This window comes from Trichoplusia ni, chromosome 2, assembly GCF_003590095.1.
Source record: "Trichoplusia ni isolate ovarian cell line Hi5 chromosome 2, tn1, whole genome shotgun sequence".
NCBI lineage: Eukaryota > Metazoa > Arthropoda > Insecta > Lepidoptera > Noctuidae > Trichoplusia > Trichoplusia ni.
This window is the reverse complement of record NC_039479.1, coordinates 15,437,095-15,459,640: the sequence shown is the minus strand read 5'-3', so window position 1 is coordinate 15,459,640 and position 22,546 is coordinate 15,437,095. Positions and strand designations below refer to the sequence as shown.

General features: G+C 34.7%; 2 protein-coding genes across 2 annotated transcripts; one reads left to right on the top strand and one right to left on the bottom strand.

The window, feature by feature from the left end:
• Window positions 1–19,058: 19,058 nt before the first annotated feature.
• On the bottom strand, window positions 19,059–20,070 carry LOC113508400 (60S ribosomal protein L31). The gene is made up of 3 exons (XM_026891412.1): window positions 19,964–20,070; window positions 19,602–19,831; window positions 19,059–19,228 (listed from the first exon to the last, which is right to left on the bottom strand). The coding sequence occupies exons 2-3, from the start codon at window positions 19,823–19,825 to the stop codon at window positions 19,078–19,080; spliced, it is 375 nt and encodes a 124-aa protein (XP_026747213.1). The 5' UTR covers window positions 19,826–19,831; window positions 19,964–20,070; the 3' UTR covers window positions 19,059–19,077.
• A 703-nt stretch (window positions 20,071–20,773) lies between these two features.
• LOC113508399 (exosome complex component RRP43-like) lies at window positions 20,774–22,210 on the top strand. The gene is made up of 5 exons (XM_026891411.1): window positions 20,774–21,013; window positions 21,094–21,268; window positions 21,354–21,648; window positions 21,745–21,874; window positions 21,955–22,210. Exons 1-5 carry the CDS (start codon window positions 20,997–20,999, stop codon window positions 22,193–22,195), a joined length of 858 nt encoding a protein of 285 aa, XP_026747212.1. The 5' UTR covers window positions 20,774–20,996; the 3' UTR covers window positions 22,196–22,210.
• Window positions 22,211–22,546: the final 336 nt, after the last annotated feature.

Here is a 22,546-nt window from a genome sequence, read left to right as displayed (position 1 = left end):
ACCGCAGGGAACATTTCCACAACTTTTAACTTTATTGCTTACAACAGTCCTAATTACGAAGCCGGAATAACAGATCCTACTTTCAGTTTAATGCGACGGTTAAGCATCATTAACTATTCGAGTTAAATTAATACTTATATTTGCAGTAAAATTTTTCTTTCATGACTTTTTTGTGGATTATAAAAGAAGCGCTCGTACGGGAGTCATGACACAACACTATTAACAAGAGCAGTTAACGTCGAGAGTTATTAAAGTATGTGAAATTCCCATTTTCGTATGTGGCCTTAATGCGGAACATCAAACGAGCTCCCAACTTGTGTCGTTTAAAGGAACTTCCCCCAAAAATTCCACGACTCTAATTTTGTGCCGTAAAATATTTGACACCGCTGTCGGCCTTGCGGATTCCGAAAAAACACTCGATAAGATTACAGAGCTGAATGCCTTCTCTTCCTTTTTTCAGTGGCCTATTCGTAATGGATTTATCAACGTTCGGTGCGAACTGGAAATGCCTAATGATCCTGACGACTGATGCTCAAAATTACTAAAAAGTTTCTAATGCTAAGGCATTGTAATCGTTTTCACAAAGTTCTAGGTGGAATGTAATAATGAGAAAACTTTATCTACTTTTTAACCTAAAAATGTCGTGATTATAAGTTCTATAATTAAACCAAGGTCAATACAAATATTGAAAACCGATCTACGACATGGAAGAAAATATCATGACGCCGGACAATGACAGATTAAGGTAAAACGTGTAAACCATTAAACTAAACAGAAATCTCAATCTTATAATAATCCTAGGTACAGTTAACTTTAAACACTATCTGATCCTGACTCAGACTCGACTAGCTGTGCGTCATAGCTTCATCCACATATTTTCTAGTTTCTGTCACATTATTTTTCTTAATTTCCGACATGTTCTCAGTAATTCTATTTTTCGGAGTGCTGGGTTCAAAACTAATAAAAAACATTGTAAATTGGTGCGTTTGTAACGTTATAAACAGTGTAACTAACCTTTCAAGGCATTCAAAACAAAGGTACCACATCAGCATTTTGTGTAAACGAATCGATGAGACTACCAAATCGACTATCGTTATATCAACAATACAATTACATAAATAACAAAGTGTCCGTAATTGCGCGACATTATAATAAACCGAAAAACTAAATAATACCAATCAGACCGGATTAATCAAACATTTAGGTCTTCGTAAGCGGCTACTAATATTAATAAGACAGGCACATTTTATTCACTTAACTCCAACATAATTTAAGCCGATTCAGGTAATTACATGGGTGAGGTAAAATTTAATTAAATATAAGGAGATATAAAAGTTACGCTTGAATATAGGTAAGTACGTAATAAACAAGTTTTATGAAAAGCGTGGATAAATACATTTATTAATCAAATATTGGCGTTACTTATCTTATCATGTTTTTGGTAATTAAACGGTTCAAAAAAGTAAATAACAAAATAGTTTTAATGAAAAATATCGTCATGTTTTCTCAATATATACAATTAAAAAAAAACAATAAATCGACAACATGACTGACACTTATATTAAAGTTTGTATTTACGAAGTAGGTTTAAAACTTCTTTATATGCTGCCAAGCCTTAACCTTCGCCTATTTGTATTTAAAATAGCAAAATCATACTTTTCTGAGTTGTGATTGTACTATTTTTCGTCAAAACTTTAAAGTGTGTCAAACATTTAAATTTGTCGCGCATTATCATGTTGACATTTAGCGGGCACAAGGCTCGGTAACGACTAGTCGGCCCGAGTTGTTAAGCCAAAAGGGTTCGTATATTATGATTGTTATAGGCAAAAGGACCACTTTATTGTCCTAATGTTGTGCCTTTTACGTGATCATCATTTAACGCCCGATGGGTGCGGGCGACCCTGCGACCGTAACGATGTTATAGTTTGGAATACATGATTAAATCATACATTCTCCTGCCTTTGTATAAAGTTCATTCGAACAAAATAACTGGGAGATATAAAATGTATGAATTGAGTTGTTTGTTACTAAACTTTCCCTCGGGCTTCTAATAAAGCGAAAGTACTGAATAATTGCGACAAACAAAGTCGCCCATCAAAGCTTGTTAGAATGATCGACCTAAAAGGACAGTCACAAACAACCTCCAGCCTTTCCGACTCCCAATACTTTCATTAGCCTTTATAAAGCAAATAACAGTTGAATTGTACACGCTAGCCCATTTTGTTGACTCGTATCGATTGGAAAGTTGAAGCCCAATCACTCAGCGAGGCTCCACATACAACGTAATCAACACGGATATATTACTATAATGTTTACACACCGTCCCTAACAAACGCTATGTATTTACATTTTACTACCCTGTCTATAAAGGTATCCACAAATATACTCGAATATTCGATTCACGCAACGTGAATAACTAAATACCATTACGTAACCATCATTTTATTTGGTAGATGTGTATGTATCAAACTCAGAGCGTCAACCATCTTGAAGTCATAAATCATTATAACTGGAACGTTTACATTAAAGCCTTTCAAGATTTAAACGAATATCGAATTATTTACGTCACGCGATGTCCCGTCATTGAAATGAACAACGATTTTTACAGCAGGGCCGAACATAACATTATCAGATGACGCCTCCCGGGGGACAGTAAATATTCCTGGACGCCGCGATTAGCCCGCGCCCGCGGCCATACAAACATGCAACACATTTAACGTCATACCTATGTACTATATGTTCGTACAACGGTAGAGCCAGTCGACTGTATTCAACGCTGAGAACATTAATCGACAACAATTACGTTGATCCATTACGCATTAGAAACTCCTGCGAGCAGCTAACAAAGACTTCGTACCGAATCCAACCCTCATTAAAGTTTAACTCTCAAGGATATTTCTCCGCAGTAGGAACAATGATTTTTCCATGTCCTTTAGGGCAACAAGTTGATGAAATATTTGCTCAATCGGTTGTGTAACATAGTTTCATTTATTTCACTTCACCCCAGTCACTCAACTGAAATAACAACACAGTACGTCGGACGTGAATCAGCAATAAATTTCAATGGCGATACGTTCGCGTATACTCTCATAACTGACGCATACATATATCATTAATATGTGAGTCTACTAACGTATTCTTTTGCCTCACAATTTGACGTAGGTACTCGTAACATCGCTTCATCAGGTATTTCCTGAAAACAATTTCGTTACAGAGAAAGGTTCTTAGAAGAAGATTAATAATATATTGCATTGAATTCCATGTCTTTTTGTCTTTTGTCCTGGAATAGGTTTGCGACTATTTAATTAGTAAAGGTTAAAAGGGATTATGTCCGGCCATACAGAATATTTGATGTCTGTTCATCAATATGATGCACACAAAAAAACATAAACCACGCCTTGCATTCAATTTCTTAATAAATGCTGAAGATAACATATAACTGAGAACATAAATAAATATTATAGCTATCGTATCGCCAGAATAATATTGTTTTAAACCGTAGGTAAAACCTGTATATTCAGAACCCTGCTATAAAAGGACCGCTCTATTACTCTTGGGAGTCCTAAAAGCCGAGAAAAGGTGACTATGATAATACCAACTACATTTGAATGACCCTAATAATCCTACTGTTAAACGTGTTTATTTATTTTTCTGAATACCTACATTTGTATCTTTCGGTTCTGATACCTGTCGCTTTAATAAAAATAAGTCTCAGCGTATCTCTAGAGATACGTACACCTATCTATTTATACTGAGTGACACTTATTAGCAAACACCATTCAACAAGACCTTGGTTTCTACTAGCCAGATATCATTAATTAGTTCAGATTATTTAATACAGTTTTATTCCATATTTGTTTACATTAAGTGTATCATGGAGTCATGCGTCATTCAGGTAAGGTAATCTACGTTTTCATTTATTGGTTGGCTTGAGCAGCAACCGTGGAGACGCCGCAGGCCTTCAGCCTGGCTTCGCCTAATTGATCAATATGAGGGTAACGCGAGAGTTTAGACAATTTGCCCTTGAGCATGTAATCAAAACATAAACATCGCACAATGGAAACTAAACGTCACTCGCCGACTCATCAGCGAAATTAGCATCGAGCGAGTCGCTTTCATTCAACAACAGGAACGAACCATTAATCTTATCCAATGTGATTGCGGTCCGAATTCCTCTTCATTATTCAATCATGCGATGACACGTAATCTAGTAATCATGTTTACAAATTAAGGAGACGTTTCAATTGGTTAAGCATTCTCACAAAAGCTGGATACTATGTTCACTTTCAATGTGAATATTAAATCTTCCTTGTTTAAAATTATTTCAGCTCGTAAGAAGATACTATTTTAACATTTATGTGTACTAAATTCAACTTCAATCCTTTACCTACTTATTTATACATGAATGAGTGTAGTCTAAGTAACCGAGCATGAATTCAAATGATATACGGCCTTGTTCAGCGTTATACAAAATTTCTTAAAGAATTTGTTCAAAAGCTATATGCAAAACTCACCGCGAAGTATCAGCCGGCTGGTACATAATGCATAAACATCGCACCTCCGGTTCCCTGCAGAAGGCAAGGGGCAAGAGCTCTTGATATCTTGAGCATGCCTCCACTTAGCTTGCTGCATGCGGCCCGCCGCGTTACACTCACTCGCCACCACTAGCCGACCTAATGTATTAGAATCAAATGGCTGTGCACCACCGCCGTTTATTGGAACAGGTTACACGGACAACATTGTACATAAACAACGTGTTGTTTGTGATTGTTGCGTTCGGATAAATGGATTGCCCAATGAATAACAAACAATTTGAAATGAACAATTTATTTAACATTCGACATATGTAGCTATCGTACATTTATGTCATAAAACATTAATGCCAAGTTAAAAGTTTCGTATTTGATTCGCAGATTGAATAAATTCCTTGGAAGCAGCGCGTTGAGTTTGATATCAAATATCCAATACAAACATTATCGAAATGTGAGTGTTCTACAATACCTACAGTCTACACTGCCTACTCCTATGGGAAATACAATCTTGATGGGTTATAAATGTTTTATTTTCTTTGTACTTAACTACACATGTTTTTTTTTTGCAATTATGTCGGATTGACTTTCAAGACATTTTTAATAATCATAACATTTTTTAACAGCAAAACCTTATAACAGACTTCTAATAAAAAACTACTGAGCCAAACTTGATGGAATTTGTATGGAACCACACAAATCAACAAAATCGGTTCATCCAATCCGAAGTTCCGAGGAAAGGTTACAAACGCAAAAATAAACTTTAGACCAATTTAGATCCAGCTCCTTTTTAAGTCGCTTTGAAAATAGAAAAGTCCTGATCCTTAAGAGACCTAACCACATCTTTAAAATAAAACCTTTAGATACATCCAGTATATTTATAGAACGCCAAATTCACGTAAAAAAAAAAAAAAACGGAGCATCGGCAAACGTTCGATATTCAGATTCAGACAAGCGATGTCTGCGGCTAAATGTAAGTTTCTGAACCGAACTAGAGCATAAACAGTGCGTACTTGAAAAGTGCATGAGCGCGAAGCAGCTGAAGCGTGGAGTGCCCTCGAGTGTTGTAGGGTCGTTAGAACCCGCACTGCACCTCCTACCACGATTATTTAGTTAAGCATCTTTTCACTAAACCTTAATGAGACTTCTTCCCGGTTCTACAAACTTTTGAATTTTGTCCGTTGGAGATTTATTATGAATAACACGTGAAGAAAAATTTTCGTTTCTTTGTGATGGCTTTATAGGTCAACTTCGCGTTTATACTTTATGATGAGGGAAATTTTCTTTATAGGTCACGTTTTAAGTATTTAGTTAAACGCATACATATTTTTAGTAACTTACATGTAAATTAATGTGTTACTTCAGGCTAAGAGGTTATTAAAACTGTAAGGTACAAAATGGAACGAATGTAATTTGTTTTTTTTTTTTTTAATGACAATTGTTTTTCTTTTTCTTTAAAATTAATTCTAGAATTTGAAAAGAAAAAATAAGTATATGTCACAATTTAAAAAAAAAGCATTAAAAGACACCAAAGTCTAATTCTGCTCATTGAAGGAGTTACAAACTTCATTACACTCTATAAACCGCCATTAATTTTCCTGTCAAACATTTTATTTAAAAAGAAACATAAAAATTTAAAAGATAATATTTGTTTGAAGCAGGTATTTTTTACCGTTTAATGGCAGTTGATTTACGCTACTGGTGCGGAAATTTCCTGGACGAGAGTCAAAGAATTCTTTGAACGAGGTTTTCACTGCATCTCCGGTGTCTTTTTGTTGCCCTGCAAAAAGCTCTCCAAACTAAAATAAAATGGCTTGACATGTTGATATTGGTACCGATACTTGTTAGTGTGCTTTTCCCACGGTATTAACGAGATTTAGAAGTACTTTTTTAATGATTAAAAAATATTATAATAAGGTTTTTTTATTTATAACTCAGTTTTTTTAAATTAAATTGTTGCCCAAAAATATTAGGTACTCATGTGCACTACTTTAACTATTACAAAAAAAAAGTAATAGAAGATATACAAGATAACTAAAACAACTTTATTTCATCAGTGAAAACATCTCAATCCAAATCGTTACAAAGTATCCGACAGACGAACGGAGTGAATAAATTAATTGGAATTCGCGGCATTAACATAGGAACCCGGAAAATCCGAATCGTTGACCGTCTTCGACCCAATCCCTTTTCGTCACTGTTTAATTTACTCAAAACTACTCCTATTACACCTTTTTTCTCACTCTCTCTGTAAAAGGTTCCGCTTCGATCGATTGTAATAGGGAATGAGGACAGAAAGAATGTTTGTACTTGAAAGTATGTTTCACGGTGAAAGAAATTGAGTTTTAATTGATCCAATAACACGTAAAGAACAGTTAATTGCATAACTAGGTACAAGCTCTGGAGCTATACACATAATTAGCTACATATAATTTAGATGAGTAAAATATAAAACAAATATAACATTCAATTATTCACTTGCCAACCAGAAAACATTTTTTAATGACTTCTTACTCTGTAAATTATAAAAAAATATGAATGAATGCATCAATTAATGTAAGTCGTCTCACTGACAGCTTGTTGCATGAACGATGCTGTATCGCTTGCATAATGTAGGACAGGCCGAACGAACAGTATAAAGCTCTATAAAAAACTTATTTAAAAGATAAAATATTAATACACTTAAATATTTGGTTATAAATACAAAATTGAAACATTTAAAATGAATTCAGTATAATTTTGTAAACGGAAACAAGTATTATACGTAGGTAAAATACGCTGCAGCCATAAATATCAATTGTGCGCGCGTGCAATTAAATTACATAGCCCCCACTAATGTTCCACAATTATTTTAGCACCCATTAGTTACGAACCAAATAAAATGTTTAAGTAATTAGCCGAGTCTAGTACTTATTATTTTATCACGATGCGTATTTGTTTTGTTAATAAATCAAAAGTAAGTATAATTTGTTTCCGTGAGGAATGAAATCACAATGGTAGTTTTTACAACAACTATTTTTTTTTACTTTCTACGTTGTAAACATCTAAAATATAACACGTTCGTTCTGTTTGGTTAAGAATAAAATTTCATTTATATCTAAGTATTGTTAGCTGTGTGTAATTTGAACACTTCGTCATAATATTACTATACTGTATTATTATTTCTCAAATCTAAGTGAGTAGGATCTAAAATGTTAGTAGGAATATAGCTACAGGAACATGGATATGTGAAAAACCCCGACAAAACTTACTTGACAATTACAGAACGAATGATAAGACAAATGATCATTCCTGCGGTATGCGGTAGACGTTATTTATTTTGGCACAACAAAACCCAACTCTACGTGTCGCGTTTCAACAGAATCTCGCAGCTAAAGGAAATAAAAAACGTAGGGCAGACGTTTTGCGATCAGATCACGAACATTCAATTGGGTTATCGTCAAAACATTGGAGTGCAGATATCCGTGACAAAGGCGCAACTGGATACAGCCGCCGAGCCCTATCGCGCGGCGTCGTCGCCTCGCACCGCGCGCTGAAACCTTCATATAGAGATCGGGAGTTCGCTTGTACGTACCCGCTGTAGTATAACCCCACAGTATTCGCTGTATTGGGTGTATCGAGAACAATATTCGGTCGTGTATCGGCAGTAATTGGCTGGGAGTGGGCGGATCGATCGCTCGATGTGACACAAATACCTCGTTCCGCGACGCAATCACCCTCAGTAATCCACTATCGACCTAATTGTTTCTTCTAATGACAATTGAGATTCACTTGTTACGATTTATCCGTTGTTCTGTTCAACGGAAGAGAAGTAATAAATAATATTGTTTTTATGGGCCGTGAATATAAAACATGCATCGTAGTTGGGCTCTTCAAATGGTTTATGATATACACGCGCACGCCCGCAGCAATCTCCGAGGATTGCACTTGACCTGCAATGCAAAACGTGCAACAAAAGCCGGCTCCACAGACGCGGGCGAGCACAAAACAACACCCGGATCTTTCTGATCTCAGCTTAGCTCGGGCACACATATTTTCTTGGGATCATAACATATGTATGTATGTAAGTGTTCTAAGGAAACGCCAGTGGATGAAAATGCAACAGGGATCTGGGTCATTGCACAATTGTCTTTCGAGTCAATGTAAGAGCTTCATATCACATATTTTGTACGGAAAAAGCTCTTTACTAGAAGTTTTTCATATTTAAAAGATCTGACGGAAGTAAACTTTGAATGCTGAAATATCTTACACGTACTGAAGTATAAATCAGTTAATTAATATAATGCCTAAAAAATCATTATAACTTGTGTTTACAAATACAGTATCAAACAGTGTAAGCCCATACTAAATTCCACACAAATCGTGTTTTTTTATGGCCGAGATGATTTCCCGACCTTCTAAGAAATGTAAGAATAAGTGGGCTTTATTTCGACTTATCTTCAAGTACTTACATGCAGGAAGTTTGTGAAAAATACACGAGACGTTTGAAGGAAAATCCTTTATTTTACTATTGCAAAAATTTTCACTTAAAATGTGTTACCCAGGTATTGTTCTAAAATGAAAGTTTATTCGTAACGTCTACTATTGTGAGAATGTGATTTAGCTCCAAATTCTGCCATTTAAAAATTGAATATAAATAATAATATTTAACTATCATTCAATATCAGCAACTCGGAAATAAAAAAAAACAGATATGCACTTAAATTGATATATAGGTAGGCAAGGCAAGATAACAGGTTAAGCTACAGCCCAACTGCTAAAATTGCATTTATTTCTTTCAATTGGGATGTTCTACACACGTATGTGTATCCGCACAATTTGATCAATACCTTCGGATTGGATTGTTCTGCAGAGTGTGGAGGTACGAGCAGCGGCGGCGGCGGCACTCGGGCCGTAAACATCGCACGGCGCTCCATTGAAATGTTGTCTCAGAGGGCTATGTTTTATTGAAAAACTTTTCGCGTTGCTCTTCAATACTCAGAGCGCTCTACCCGACACGTTGTCGCCAGACTATTGAAGTACTTTAGAGTCTATTATTCTATATTGATATTATTCCACAATCTTTGCATTATTCATTATAATTGATGATCCCGGAAGTATCAAACTTTTTCCAAGCAGTACAAACAAGAATTAATTCCATCGTCGTTATCTGCCCAATTCGGCATGCTTCAATGTAAACAGCGGAGCGGGCGCAAGGTGGTCTGAGTAAATCGCTCCATTAGGCAGTTAAAAGCTCGTCGCTATCGTCGGGACATAACTCAGGCACCCGTCTCCGCGTGGCCCTATAAATTACGCCTTTGTGCGAACGGGGCGTGCCCGCTTAAAATATGTACGACATTGTCTTCCCGGCGCTACTCCCCTTCTCATATCTCCCACTGAAATCCGCTGAAGGTCACCTAACAGTAAATTATCTATTCGTACGTTTTGCCAGCCGGCTGAGCTGCGTTATACTTAATCCGAAACTTTTATGTAGGTCGTGCCCGTGTCAGAATATGTAAGTAAATGTAACAGGAAGAGGAGATCTGCCATCATCCGCATTTGCCGACAATTTATTTATTTCCATGGTAATGTAATGTGTCGACATAGATCAACGATGACAGTCAAATTATTATATGGTGAAATTTATTCGTGCAAACTGCTACCTTAGAGATTGAATAAATTATTAAGATTCAGATAAGCTATCATTGTTCGACTCAACTACGCTTAAAGTATAGATGAGATTGAGATTCCTTTTTCTCTCAAGCACTGAGACTACTTACTGTCTGGAAAAGCTGCGATTAAATGAACGACACAAAGAATACACTTGAAAAAAATCGGCAACAAAGACTAGTCAAAAAGTTTTCAGTTTTTTTAGTTTAGTTCTCTTTACAGATGATCTTAACTTTTATTGATATTTTTATTGAATATAAACCACTACAAGGCAAATTGCATTCAGTTTATATTTGATCAATAAAAAGTTACAGTGAAAATATATTTTCGCAAATGTGAGGTAACAATGAGTTTATGAAACAAAAAAATCATGAAATAGTCCATAATTTACGAGGAGTAACGCCTCCGTTCGTGCGCACACAGGACATTTATTAGATCTACGGCGAGGTAGATGATATCTGTGTTTGATTGCTGGCACGCTCTATACGAACTCTTTAGACTTCAACGAAGGCAAATATTGTACTATGGAACTAAGATAAGTTGTTTTACGGCCTTCACGATGAACACAATTATAAATCCATTAGTATATTTCATTAAACTATTTCAATGACAGCTCATAATAAAATAGACGTGGTATTAAAATAAAATATACTAATTTTAATGGATAAGTTAGATTAAAAAATCTAAGTAGGTATGTTCAGAACGATAATAAAGGTAGAAAAATAAACTATAATGAAAAGGAACGACTTGCAGGTAAGCTTTTGAAACTACATTCCTCTTAAATAAACCTCACTCGATTATCACCTGAATCATTTGAAGAGCTATCTTAATGTTGAAAGGTATAAATAAGTGGAGATTTCGGTTGTTCTCGTGTCATTAGGCCTTAACAAGGCTTTTGGAGTCGTCGAGGCAGTGATCGAAGCTCGGTCAAGCGCAAGAGATAATACTCCGGGCTGCCCTACGTAGTAATAACCATTCAGCGATTGGAACCCCGAATGGAGCATTGTTATGTTTACTTTTTTGTTCCGCGTCAAACTGTATTACGAGTTTACGAGATGATTGACGTTTCTAGTGAACTGTTTCAGGTTGCTAACTGATAAATTTGTTGATAGAGAATTTAATTAATAGAGTTACGTTATTGCTTCCTAATAACATTGCTATGTATTGTATATGAGCACTGTAACACATAGCTACGTAGCTCCACGTAGCTCTACGAAGATAATAGCTACGCAACTACGTAGGCATAGCTCGTAGCCAGTACAGCCTTTATATAAATGTAATGACAATAAATGAGTAACTGAGCTGTGTTTTGTGTCAACAATGTCTTAACGTCATAACTGAAACTGTTATAAATAACAATTTGACGTCATTTATATCATGTCTGTGTCTTTCTATGTCGTCATAGAAAATACAATTCTTTTAGTAAATAAACCTAAACAACCTAACATTATTAAGACCTTGACAATATTTCCACTCTATTGGGTTTCATACGCTTTCAATCTTTCAAATATTGAGTTATAAGCTCAACATCAAGTTGTGTGGAAACAATGTACTGGCATTGGCTGCGCAGTGTATTGTTTTCAACTGAATATCATTACAGATATATGTCTTCGGTCGCTGAAGATACATCTACGGTTGAAGCCAAGTCGAGTGTGACTGATTCTCTTTGAAAAATACATTGTACATTCAAGATATTCAATTTATTTTTAGTCTAATATGAGGTTTTATTTTCTTTATCCTATCAATGCGTTGAATAAATAAGAAATGGTGGAGATAAAGCTTTAGCTTATTTTAAACCGACTTCACTTTGGATCAACCTATCAGACGCAAAAATATATTTGTTTTATTTTCAGACATTCCTACAAACCTGTTTCTTTAAAGAAAAATCAAACTGTAAGTACTAAGCTTCTTAAATTAATAGCATTGAAAAATGTGCCAATATGTAATCAGAAGTCTACGATAATTTTATAATTCGTTTAGATTACGTATAATTAATTTATTTTTAATCATAAAACCAGTTTTATATACAATAAAAAAACTGGCGATACAAATGCGGAAACCCGCTACAGTTGACACTTACACCACGTACCTCTAGAATTAATTACTTGTCAAACTGCGAACTGTGTCGTAGTCGGTACCTAGTGGTGGCAAGTTGGATCGTACCAAAGTCGATAGTAGTAACTCTTCGCACGTGGTCTGAGTCACAAAACCCTGTTAACTAAGATGTCACGATTTGACAATGGCACGAGATAACTTCTGCGTCGTTAATATGAAATGTCTTGCCTACGTCCTGTGGGGTCACGTTTGTACTAAACAACGTCATACTGTCAGATAATTAGGCTAAGTACTTGTAATGATGCGCTGATTAAATGTGAAGTGGTTTTCTATTAATAGTTCATGTGTGACTGCATTTTTATTAGTTTCGTCTTTACTCCCGAACATTGGAAATATTTTTTTTTCGTTTCACTGGATGGTATTCAGATTATTTCAAAGGCAGCCGATTTTGAATATTCATTAAAATATTTTTTAGTTTGGTTTATTGATAGATATATGTTGTGTTTTCTTACTACATTTTCTTCAAAGTCACTTAATCGATTTAAATCGATGTGCCTTTCTATTGAGAAAAAATCTACTGACTTTGAGTAACAACTGTGTCTCAATAAAATCAGGATTGCCGCATAAGCAAAAAAGTTTTATTATGTTACAACATACGCATGACAAACAAATCACTTCAAACATAGATCTAAAAAAGGAACATAAAAAGATTTCGTAGTGCCTATTCCACAAGTTTTGTGGACATTGACGATTGGCACGACGTTTTGTGAATATTCGGAACGAAATCCACACGTGAAACCCCCACTGGTAACTTTATATGGAAAATGTTTACGCCAACATATCATAAAGCCTACGCGTTCTGGGAATTTTTGATCAAAACTAAATATTTGCATCAAAAACCAGTTTTTACAAACCCAAAGTCCTGGATCAGTTCAATGTTAAGTTTTTTAGTTATCAACAAAAACACAACGTATACCTATGTTTTAAACCTATGCGCATTCGATTACAAAAACAATCACACAATTTCTTAAAGCCAAAAACATTTTTTATGAAGCCTTAAATACGATTCCACGCAAATATCGTTGCCAACCAGGCTGTGAAAAATCTGTGTTGACATATAAAGGCACGGATATATATTTCCGTGAAACTTCAAAGGCAGAGCGAACACGTCAAGGCACCGTTGATGACATTATAATTTATAGCTGCAGGTGGTTTGGCTTTGAGGTCGACATCAAATTCAAAACGATTGGATGCGCACACGTATGTACAAAACTAAACACACTAATCCTGAGTTATCGAGTGTATTAATTGGTTTTCAGGGGGACCACTTCTTAAAGTTAGATGGTTACAATTGTGAAAGAGAAACTACAGTCACTGCAAATACAGTGCCGTAATGCTTCCACGCTTAGCAACAGTATTATTTTTCAAGGTGGTGAGGTGTTCTGAACCTTTTTCGTCAATTTCCAAGATTAATGTAAAATCTATAAAGCCCTTAGGCTTTATAGATTTAGTGCGATTAAGCAAATATAAAAATAAAAGATGCCATAATCTTTTCGACCCTATGTGGTCATAAATAAAGTTTCTATATAGTATGTAGGTAGTAACTTCCTTTTTGCTCCAATCACAACGGGCGGTGATTACAAAATGTTCAGCCATCATGGTGTTGAAGGGTATATTTTCTCACGGCCGTTCGTTTTCGCGCATCGATGCTAAACGGTTCATTAGGACGCACAAGTTCAACAATGAACGATCACGAATGATTGTGGCGGAAAAAATCTTACAGCACTAATGACGGGTTAGGGAGCGATCAATTTAATGGTTACTATACTTTTGCACATTTTTATAAAAGTCAGTAAATGTAAGCGAATGGATAAATCACACACCTTAGTGTGAAGTTAAAATACGTAGTCAATCCACGTTAGAGATGAAGTCTCAGATGACGTAAACAGAAAAATCTGGCAAAAAGACGAGCAGGACTAATTGACAGAATAAAAATTAGTGCCTTTAATTAAGAAATACCTAATTGCATATTGCATACACAAGGTCGAAGAAATTCTGTCCTGTACCTGTACTCTTATCAGGATATCTGATGTTACACTCAGGTTTATTAGTTATCAATTAAAATAGCATAGGTACTTTGTATAACCATGCAATACGTTTGAACAGTATGGGAACATGACGGGGCCTCTTTCATAAATATAAGTATAATACCTGCCTGACGTAAAATTTACGTTTATCGTGTATGTTTGATTGTGCTACAATTTATTCAACATTGTTATTACGATGGAGCACGAACAATAAAGATCCATTTACAGTAAAACGTTGGCACGTTCAATGCACGATGCAATACGTTTTCAAGTTATTTGTTAATAAGAGTAAATATTCGAAGGAATTGTCGCATTGCTTAATAAAGCGTTTGATAAAATATTTTAGTAGATAGGTATCTGTAGGAAAATAAAGCTAGGGAAATAAAAGCAAATGTCTATTTTTGTTCAGTATAGAATTGCTCCTAATTGTATCTGTTTGTACCCATTTTCCAATTAGAATCGGATGTATAAACCTACACATGTTCATTAATAACTCTTAATAGTGTATTGAACCCTCGGGACCGGCCGGCTCGCAATTAGCAGGTATTTTTACAATTAAATTGCCATCCATAAAGTACAGTTTAATTTGTAGTTATGTTGTTCGCTTTCACTCCATGTAATTGTTCGTACAGATTAAAAATGCAATGTTTTACGGCAGCACAGTGCACCGTACTATGTAAGCAAGTAGACACATAGCCAGCTAATACTTTAGCTTTATCAGGCGTCGGCACACGGATGTAAATAAAGTTGGTGACATGAACGGGAGAAAGTCACGCTATTCCTTACTTTAGACGTAGAATAGACTGTTACTATTTATACCATAGTTTCTGATTCCGAATGAGCAAAGATAATTTTGTTGAATTTACTAGATTCGTGCTTTAATTTGTGTTCCTTAGAATTGCGGAATAGACTATGGAAAGGTGTATTTCCTAATGCAGGCCTACTCAGGCGTCCCATTATTAATGGGACGTAACCGAAAAATAATTTTTTGTTTAACATATCATTCATAGCTTAGTTATTTTTGAGCCGAAACATTTTCAACAATGAGCTGAGTAGCAATAACTGCTAACGATTTTAAAATCAAAGAGCTTGAACCATTCAACCTAACACAAAAACCAAGTTTTCACGACGGGTTTTCTTTTTAAAATATTTCATTACTGTATGAGTACCAGCCACTTTCTAAATTTTTCAATTCGAAATCACATAAATAAACTTATTTGTAGGTAGATACTCTTCATTGTTGTAACGCAACTCTACCTATCCAATGGCAATAGGTAAACCGATCAGAAATGGAATTTAGCTCAGAGAATGTCGATGAAACCGCAATCTCAGTCGAAATCATAGATTTGCCGGCGTGAGTAGTTGATCTCTTACCTGCTAACTTCAATATTAATATTATTTCGCAATAACTGTCCGGTTGATACCACAAATAGAGGCAGTACGATACTTAAATATTCAGGTATCTATAAATAAGAGGTTGGATTAATTGTAGTGTCATTGAAATTTAGAAAATAATTATTGAATATAACTAGATAATAATAACTTTTTGCGATGCGATTGATGCGAATGATGTTATAGGTCCTTCACATTAACCCCATAAATTATCTTTCACAGCCTTATCAAATCCGACGCTATGTTTGTAATTAATAAACAAATAAATATTATTATTTTCGTAAAAATTATCGAATAATACTACGAAAGCATACAATACTATCGAAACTAGCAGCATTTTATTCCTATCAATCGCACGTATCCCGTGGGAGAAACAAATAAAAACTTTTCCACTTCCAAACCGAGAATAGATGGCGTTGCGCTCAAGTACTCGAAACTATCTCTAACTATATTATAGAAGCCAAGTGATGTAATAGAAGCTAAAAGTAAATGAAATCGACGCATGTAAACATAAGACTTATTAAATCGATACATATACTATTTACCTACACATTTACATTCATAGCAATATAGGTCCATCTACTTAAAATTCGGTAAATGTAATCCTAAATACGTAAGTGGAACATCTATCTTAAACTATTAATGCATATGTATCGTAGTTCCACGACCCAGTCCGTAGAGGTTGAAAGTTGTCGTAGCCGCTCGCTACAAACGTGCCTACGCTCGTAGCGACCTGATCCATATCAAAGCCATCCCATGAATATGAAATCAATGACGTTGAAGCTCGTATTTTATATCAAATTTACAGCAGCAGAAATTTAACCATTTAGTTAAAAGGCAAAATTAATAAGAGAGAAGTATAACTGAAAGAAAGTCTATGATTAACTTAGTTATACCTAATAACGATTTTCATCTTTCTCACGATAAAATATTGTTTGGAATAAGTAAAATCGCAATAGAATTAGCCTGTAACATCTTTCTCTACTTAATTAATTAGGTAATTAAGTAGAGAAAGAAGTAGTTTCGTGTAATCGGAGTTTATCTAGTCTAGAACTTAATACATTCACGGCTAAAATTGCTGTTTAATTATTAAAATCGTATGTTTTGTGTAGTTATAAGTATTATCTTCATGCATTCCTTTATTTACTTTTTAATTTTATACTTAATTAATAATTAAGTAATTAAGTAGAGAAAGATGTTACAGGCTAATTCTATTGCGATTTTACTTATTCCAAACAATATTTTATCGTTCTATGACATTAAAAAGTAAATAAAGGAATGCATGAAGATAATACTTATAACTACACAAAACATACGATTTTAATAATTGAACAGCAATTTTAGCCGTCAATGTATTAAGTTCTAGACTAGATAAACTCCGATTCTCTTTGCTGACCTACTAAAACATACCCCTACATAAATCTCCAATTTCAGAGCGACCTATCAGGTGAGAGGTGTGATCTCTTTGTTGCAACTGACAGACACCGAGCAACATGAAGCAAGACCAGGAAACGCCATCCAAGGCATAAGACGGTACTTAATACAGATAGTAAGACGAGATGTATCTGTAATGGATTTAGCCGTACTAATGGAAGTGAACCGCAGGCTTAGCGTTGCGGCTGACACGTGCGACGCGCACCTCCTACCGGAGCCACATCCTGCACAATAGTGACATCCGTTTATAGCATCCCGTTAAGTAATATGTATCCTACGTTCGTGATATAATATCAAATAAATATATTGCAAACCTATCTTGTGAAAACATTTTAGTCGATAATGCGATACGCCTTTTCTAGTCGTGATTGTTTTTTCGGTTGAACCAGTGAGCTGAAACGGAGATAGTTTCAAGTGATTTATATATTTTATAGGAGGAATAGGCAGCGGCTGCACCACCAAATGTTTAGAGCTATTCTCGAGTATTTTACACATTTAAGACCAACAATAGAACTGAAAGAAAACAATTCAATTCAACTCCTGGCTTACACATTCACACAAACATCCACTGTGTAACGGTTCATGGAATACAGCCTGGTGACGGACGGACAGACTAGAGGACCACGGAGCTTCAACAAGTCTCTCCCCAAAGGGTTTTTACCTACCTTTGGAAACCCTAAATGTCCAGGTTGTGATGTAACGTTAATAAATTAAATTGTGGCTGTTTGAATACTAGTATTGCTTTAAATTATTATACCTACATATACATCCATACTAGCTCTGAAAGCAAGTAACGACTTTATAATGTTTCTTTGAAGTCTCGGCTTATAGCGTCAAATAAAGTATCGCCTTCGTAGCTATCAGAAAACTTGTAACTTTCCAAAACGTTAATTAATTTTGTAGTACTTACAGTACGTACACCGGAACAAAGTGACAAAATATTCTACTTTTTTTTTTAATGTTGTGTAAGGTGGTACATTACATACGTTTAGAACAACGTTATTCTAGATCTAGCCATCAGCTTATAGTTAAGTTACAAAGCTATTATATACCCTATCAATCTATTTATCGACCAATACTAGATTAACTAGACTAAAATTCTACTAAACAATATATTTATCCCCATGAATAAACGGATTTTAAGTAAAATTTAAACGTTTCATTACTTTTCAGCGGCTACTTCGACGTTTATACGCCGCCTACTATGACACAACTCTGTGTAATTGAATATAAAATTGATTTAAGTATATGATAAAGTCTTTATTTGAATATTCATTTTATGACCAACTTCATTCATGGATTTACTAACTTCAATAACAAACTAGTAGAATTATAAAAGATAGAACAAAATCCAGCCTGCATAGCAACCAAGTAATTGTAGAAATTAACTGAACTTTTTTTAAGTACTGTAATCATAACATAGGTAAATATTTTGCATTGCAAAACCAGTTGAGTTCATAGACATCAAAAAAGCCTAGCTAAAACACTTGGGCTACTAAGACAGTTCAAGAGATTATAAAGCATAAAATGAATCTGCTAAATCAGATAATTAATCTCATAAAATAAAACATCTCATCTAGTTATGATCCATACACAACTATGTTAGAAAAATGTAAGAGAAATTCAGTTTAATTAAATCTTGGTTAATTTATAGTGCCAATTTAAGTGATACTTCCAGTACAATCTACATGTATAGCATTTGAGTAATAAACTGTGAAATTTACAAAAACTAGGCAACAAACCAAGTACTATCACTACTTTAATAATTGACATAATATCCTAACCTGCATATTTTACCTAATTATCAAGTAGAGTAACCAAAATAATCAAGAACAGTTACAACCACCAACTGCTAAAAGATACTTGTAACTAATAATCTACATTCTACAGGTTTGTAAAAGAAACTGCATCATTACGCTTAAACTTATTGTTTATTCTTGGCTAGCGTCAACATTTTCTGTCTGCAAGCCCTTGATGGAGGCAACTGGAACATAGGTCACGAGTGTGAACAGTTTGTGAGCAGAGTCCTCATCATCGTTACGTCTGCGAGACAGCCTGACACGGACACGGAAGGGCACATTTCTGAAATACAACATAAAACCAAGTCAGACACTGCTTGCTAACAAATTTCCAATTTTGTTAACATTAGATAGAAAATTATGATCATAGGATATTCACAGAGGAGTTTAGTAACAAGGTTTGGTTATGAAGGGTCCTAGCAACAACACTATACTCATAAATTAATGAAATAATAAACTAAATGCTGCTTATTTATCAAAGTAGGCCTACAACTGTATTAATATGTCGAGAAACTTAGCTATGTTTGAAACTAACATAATAAATGAACACTGTCACATTTGTTTACTACAGTAAATTCTAAACTCGGGGCTGCCTAATGAGAGAAATTAGAGCTGTTTACAATAACTTTGAAAACATAACCAAAAAATATGTTTACCTGACACCCTTGGACCAAAGGAATTTGTTTAGGCGAGTGTCTACTCGGACATCAGGGGTTCCCATTTGTTTTTCAGCGAATTTACGGATTTCCTTGATGGCACGAGGAGCGCGTTTCTTGAAACCGACTCCATGTAACCTTTTATGTAAGTTCACCGTGTATTCACGAGTTACTACTTCATTGATGGCAGATTTGCCTTTCCTCTCTCCTTTAGGTTTTGCCATTGCGATCTGAAATAATTTCACAAAATAAGACTTACAAGACTTAAACCGGTATGTAAGGACACTTCTTAAACGTAAATTAAGTTAGTCCGGCATTAACTTTACATGATTATTTTGGATTTCTATCACATTTACACACACCTTGGAGCTTCGTGCACCAAACCAATTCAAAAAAGAAACGTCAAAGTCAAGCAACACTTGTCAAGCGATTTTGACAACCGCTTCGTTACACGAATCCTAGATAGACGCACATTGAACAAAGCACAATTTTTTGTTCTCGTATTAATTTAAGTTGATAAAACGAAATTAGAACATCATGATCAAAATCATTCATATTTTTTTTTTCACATAACAATTTATTTTACTTTTTGAGCTCATAGAGAATATACATACAGAAATACACATCAGAAATTGCAACAGATATGCCAATTAAACTACATTTTATTACTACATAAACGGTGAAACAGAAAACACATCATATAATTATTTTCCTACATCTAACTTATAAATACCCTATATAACATTGTTGTCTTTGCATATATAATTTTCGTGTCACGGTGTAAGAGTTGAGTTACATACATTTTGGCACGACATTTTAAATGTTTTCATTTTTATCCGAAACGATATACCATCGAATATTGATTCTGACTCTGACCTTTTGTGTTTTATTTTTATTTTTTATATTTATTTTATTTTATTGGGACATTGTGTTATTCGGTATATCGAGAGACTTGAACAACATCTATTTCATACCCCCACCTCTTTTTTTTACCTGGAACTCATTTATCTAGCAAAACAACGTTTGCTGGGACAGCTAATTAATTACATATTTTCAGTAATTTACGTTTATAACGCCATCAATACCATAAACCAAATGTTTGAAAAAAATCATAGTATGTATATTTTTAAGATTCTTTCGCTATGTCAATACGTAATCCATAAACTGGAATATCAGAGCTGCAAAGGCTTCAGAAAAAGTTGCATGCTCAACTCAACTGTCAATGTAATGTCAATGATACAAAAACAATCACAACTTTGGAGGTTAAGTACTTTGTATTATTGTTGAGAACGCAAGGTACTGTAGTAAATTAGTAAAACTTAACTTATAAGTATATTTATTCTTGTATGAAGCATCTTTTATGTATAGCCTGCAAGATACTGAAATAGTAAGAAAATGGCCGATATATACAAGTAAGATTCAAGAAAGTTTTTACTTTAATGCTGAACTGTTTCCTGTAAAGTAAATATACTACGTTACTACTATTTCACAGACTTATACATCCAGTTAAGTACTTCAATGACTACATATCAAGAGAAGTTCGTCCAGATGGAAGAGAATTTCATGAACAACGAAATATAAAATTAAATGTAAATTCAATTAAATCTGCGGATGCCTCAGCTGTAGTTAAATGTGGAAACACCACTGTAGTCTGTGGTATCAAGTTGGTAATTATCTGGCAATGAACTGGTTGCGATATTTATTATTCAATCTCAAATGTCAACATCATATTGATTGTTTGCTCTTTTTCAGGAACTAGCTACACCAAAAGCCGAAGAGCCAGATTTCGGTTTTGTAGTGACAAACATAGAACTTCCACCTTTATGTTCGTCAAAGTACAGGCCTGGCCCTCCTTCAGATAATGCACAAGTCACCAGTAATTTGGTATCAGATATCATCATTAATTCAAAATGTATTGACCTTAAAGATCTGTGCATTGCATCAGATAAATTAGCATGGGTACTGTATTGTGATATGGTTTGCATGGACAATGATGGCAGTTTAGTGGATGCCTGTCTTATTGCGCTCATGGCCAGTTTGAAAACATGTAAGTTGCACTTGCGGCCTCACAAGTCATGTGGCCCATGTTTGAAATAAAATGTATTAAAATTAAACATTTGTATTAAATAAAAACTTTTTCCAGTGACTCTTCCAACAGTAACCTATGACTCTGAAACTGAAGAGATTGCTGTAGATACAAGCGTGAGATCAAAACTAAATGTACATGGACTGCCAGTTGCTACAAGTTTTGCAATGAATACACAAGAGCAAAGGTAAAATTAATCAATTGGAATGGCATAAATGTATATATGAATACACCCCAGAATTGACATACTCAAAATTCTTATTTCAGGAATATTATTCTGGCCGACCCATCATCTTATGAAGAGGATATGTGTGGAGGGCTTGGTGCCAATTTAATTATATGCTACAATAAAGGATTCATTTGTGGCTCTCAAAAATTTGGTGGCAGCAATTTATCAACAGAATGTGAACGAAAAGCGCATAAAATTGCTAAAGAAAGAGCACAAATAGTTGAAGAAGTAATTAATGTTTGCTTAAAAAACTATGAAAACGACACAAACAATCAATAAACATATCTTAATACATTTTTAGTTTTATTATTACAGTTCCTAGGAACACAAAACCTAAAATAGATTTAAAAAATCTAAATACCCACGTTTTGCAATGTCAAATTTTATCAGATTTTGTCAGTTTTTATAGTTGATTCGACCGGGGATCGAACATCGACATCAGAGCTAGCGACACCTTGAAACCGGTGCGTACGTCACTCGACCACGGAGGTCGTCATGTCGTCGTATACCTACTCATACACCCACAAAGAATGAATTCATTCAAAGCAAATACAAATATACACTGCTGCATATTTTAACAGGTTGATAAAATGAAATCATAAGTATTTTATCTTAATTAATATCGATGGA